The 3,062-nt window shown below is 35.8% G+C and overlaps 1 protein-coding gene across 1 annotated transcript in view; it reads right to left on the minus strand.

Moving 5' to 3' along the window:
- The window catches only part of LOC106472764 (fibroblast growth factor receptor 2-like), a 45,759-nt gene extending 44,262 nt beyond the window's left edge, over positions 1-1,497 (minus strand). The window contains exon 1 of the mRNA XM_013933421.2: positions 1,347-1,497. Within this exon, the coding sequence (XP_013788875.1) occupies positions 1,347-1,469 (123 nt within the window). The 5' untranslated portion in view covers positions 1,470-1,497. The remainder of the gene's footprint in view (positions 1-1,346) is intronic.
- Positions 1,498-3,062: the final 1,565 nt, after the last annotated feature.

A 3,062-nucleotide genomic window follows, 5' to 3' on the forward strand; every position in this document is an offset into this window, starting at 1 on the left:
TACAGAGCAGGGTGATAATGGTCAAGACTAAAAGAAATACGTAGAATTAAACAAATAATGCAAAGTACTCGTCATATCAAAATAATTTATTAACGAATACGAACATTTCGTATATCAGACGACTCCTTAGCAACCTAAGCTTTCGGATGCTCGATTTCTTCTATTCATTTTTCAACGATATTTTCACGAGAGGCCTTCCGTTATTCAATAGTACACTACGTCAGCTCGTAAACACCGACATTTTGGACGCAGCAGGTAGTTGCTGGTATTGGAATCAAGTATTTGAAATGACAATCAGCTGTGCGGCAGTTATTTGTACAAACAACCAGACAAAGAATCCGGAATTATAGTTTTATAGGTTTCCAAAAGATCCCATAAGTAGAGTTAAATGGACTGCGGCAGTAAAACGTGCAGACCCGAACAACATTGACAAGATTTGGTAACCATCGTTGTACCATAGACTATGCAGTTCCCATTTTATATCTGGTTAGTTCTACTTGTATATACATATTACAACGTACTTTGTCATAATTATATTGTACATATCTTGATAAAATCTGTAGCTTGTAAATATTTGGTGCTCCCGTAATCTAAATACTAAGAATATTGTTACGTCTCCGTTCGTTATTTGATTTTCCGTTACTTCGTTCCGACGAAACTTTAGCGACACAAGTCCTTACTTAATAAAACTGGTTTATTCTTTCCGAATACAACTTTGCAATACACTTAATTTCAACAGTCGCGCTATAACAAACGCTATATCTCACGTGGCCAACAATATTTTGGCCGCATACATTCAATTACTCATTACACTGTTGTCCCGTCACGTTGTGACCATCTTATATATACCAGCTACCCCCAATCTAGTAAATGCTAGGGCATTCACGAAGGAACAGGATATCTCTAGAAAACGTGGCGTGACACTAGTCACGTGACCTCGCTGACGCAACAATACTTTGCTTACTACAACTAGAGTATAACTTATAAATCTCTTTTGGACATGAGGGCAGCTCCAAACTCCTTTGTTTTTGATGCCATTAAATACATAGAATATACCTATCTTGGAAATTCTTAATGCTTGGCCTGAACACATCTTTATGACCTGAGTGTATAAATATTTTGCAACAGAAAAGACAGTTAAATGCCCTTCCCGAAAGTGATAAATTTTCACTGGCTTCACACCACCTTGAAAACACCAAGCAATATCAAAATGTATCGGCTATTTGAAATCATTTTTAACATAACATACTTAACCCTCGGTATTCAAATGACAAATGAAAGACACCACATTTATACAGGTAACTCTTTTAACCAAAGACCACAGATACTCTTTTCATAGAAACTACCTTTTTACTTGATTCTAATTGATGTGAATTTTTCAACCATTTAACCGATGGTTCTGGAAAGCCACCAGCAGAACAGTTTAATACAGTTGACTGTCCAACAGGAACAATAACATGTAAGTTCATCTTCGATGGGCTAGTGAAATAAGGTAATTCTAGAAAGAAAGTAAAAGCATGATTTCCAGGCATACTTATTTATAATTAAATGGAAGAAAGATTTAAAGTAACAACCTAGCTGATAACATGTTTTGGTAAAATTAACATTTAATTCGCAAAATATAAATTTCTGTTGAAAATATTTTGTAATTAAAGAAACATCATAATGCAAAAATAAAATAATTTATTGTAAATTTGAAGTACATATTGAAAGTCATTGCTTATTCTTAAGTGTTATACCTTGTGGATGTATTTCAATCTGCCGAACAGGATCGTATCAATCCATATTCCAACTAAGCCACAATATGACTATCAGGGTGAAATATGAAATTAGAGGTACATGTGCATCATATGCCTTTCATTGAAAACACTGAAGTTATAATTTTCCTATACTGAAACTGTATTTCCATAGGCACTTACCTTCTCTCATATAAATAGCTATTCTCGTTCAGTACTGTCCTCTATATGACAAAAAAAAAAAACAACAAAAAAACAACAACAATATCTTGTGCATGCCACAAGCCTTGACGCTCCACCCATCTGGAATTGACTATTCCAATGCATCTCGCATGCAAATCATCATGCAACAACCCTCCACCAATAAGAGTATGACATACTCTCTTCACACATTTGACTCCCTCTATTCAATTCTACCAAACTATCACTTCGAGTTTTGGCTGAAAACAGAAGTACTGATTTTCTGTTGGGAGGAGGGCTAGAGAGAGTGAGATGAGGTAAGTACCCATCAGAAATACATTTTCAGTATAGGAAAATTATAACTTCAGATATGGTACATTACTTTTTCTCACATAAATAGCTAAAATCCCACATTGAACATGTGGAGGAACTGATGTGAGGGAAAGAAAGAAGCATATTTCAAAACTGTCTAATGGACACTCCCAAAGAGATATTCTGTACCAAGTATATTCTTCACCTGGTGTGGAAAAAGGTGTGCAGATATGGGAAGAAATAGGGAGTAGCACATCTAATAGGTAGAGAACTATGGTTGGATAGCGATCCGAACCACACTATACATGAATCTCAATCCCATAATACATAAATGAGTGTGAGAGTAAAAGAATGTGCCTCTAGGTGTAGAGTGGCTAGGGCACAATGGACCATACATGGCAAGTCAACTACAACCAAAACCCAGGCCACCAGGACTCGACATCCACACGGGGGTAGGATGAGGATCATACCATCAGTAAGTTAACTATAATCCAAAACATGGCCACCGGGAACTGACATCGCATGAGGGATTCAAATTGAAGGGATGAACTACAATTTTTATGGCTCACTCCAATGTTACATAGTGGAGGATATCTTGTCATCTACACCAGCAGAAGATCATCACCCTATCCTTAACTGAATGGTTTTATCATCATTTGTGTACATTTAATATATATATATATATACATACATATAGATATAAATACCGTATTTTTCGGATTATAAGATGCACCGGTGTATAAGACGCACCCTTATTTTGAAGACAAAAGTTTTTTGGGGAAAAACTACAGTCGCATATGAAAGATTTTTATTGAACAAAAATTCAATTTGATA

Source organism: Limulus polyphemus, unplaced genomic scaffold, assembly GCF_000517525.1.
Source record: "Limulus polyphemus unplaced genomic scaffold, Limulus_polyphemus-2.1.2 Scaffold5590, whole genome shotgun sequence".
Lineage (NCBI taxonomy): Eukaryota > Metazoa > Arthropoda > Merostomata > Xiphosura > Limulidae > Limulus > Limulus polyphemus.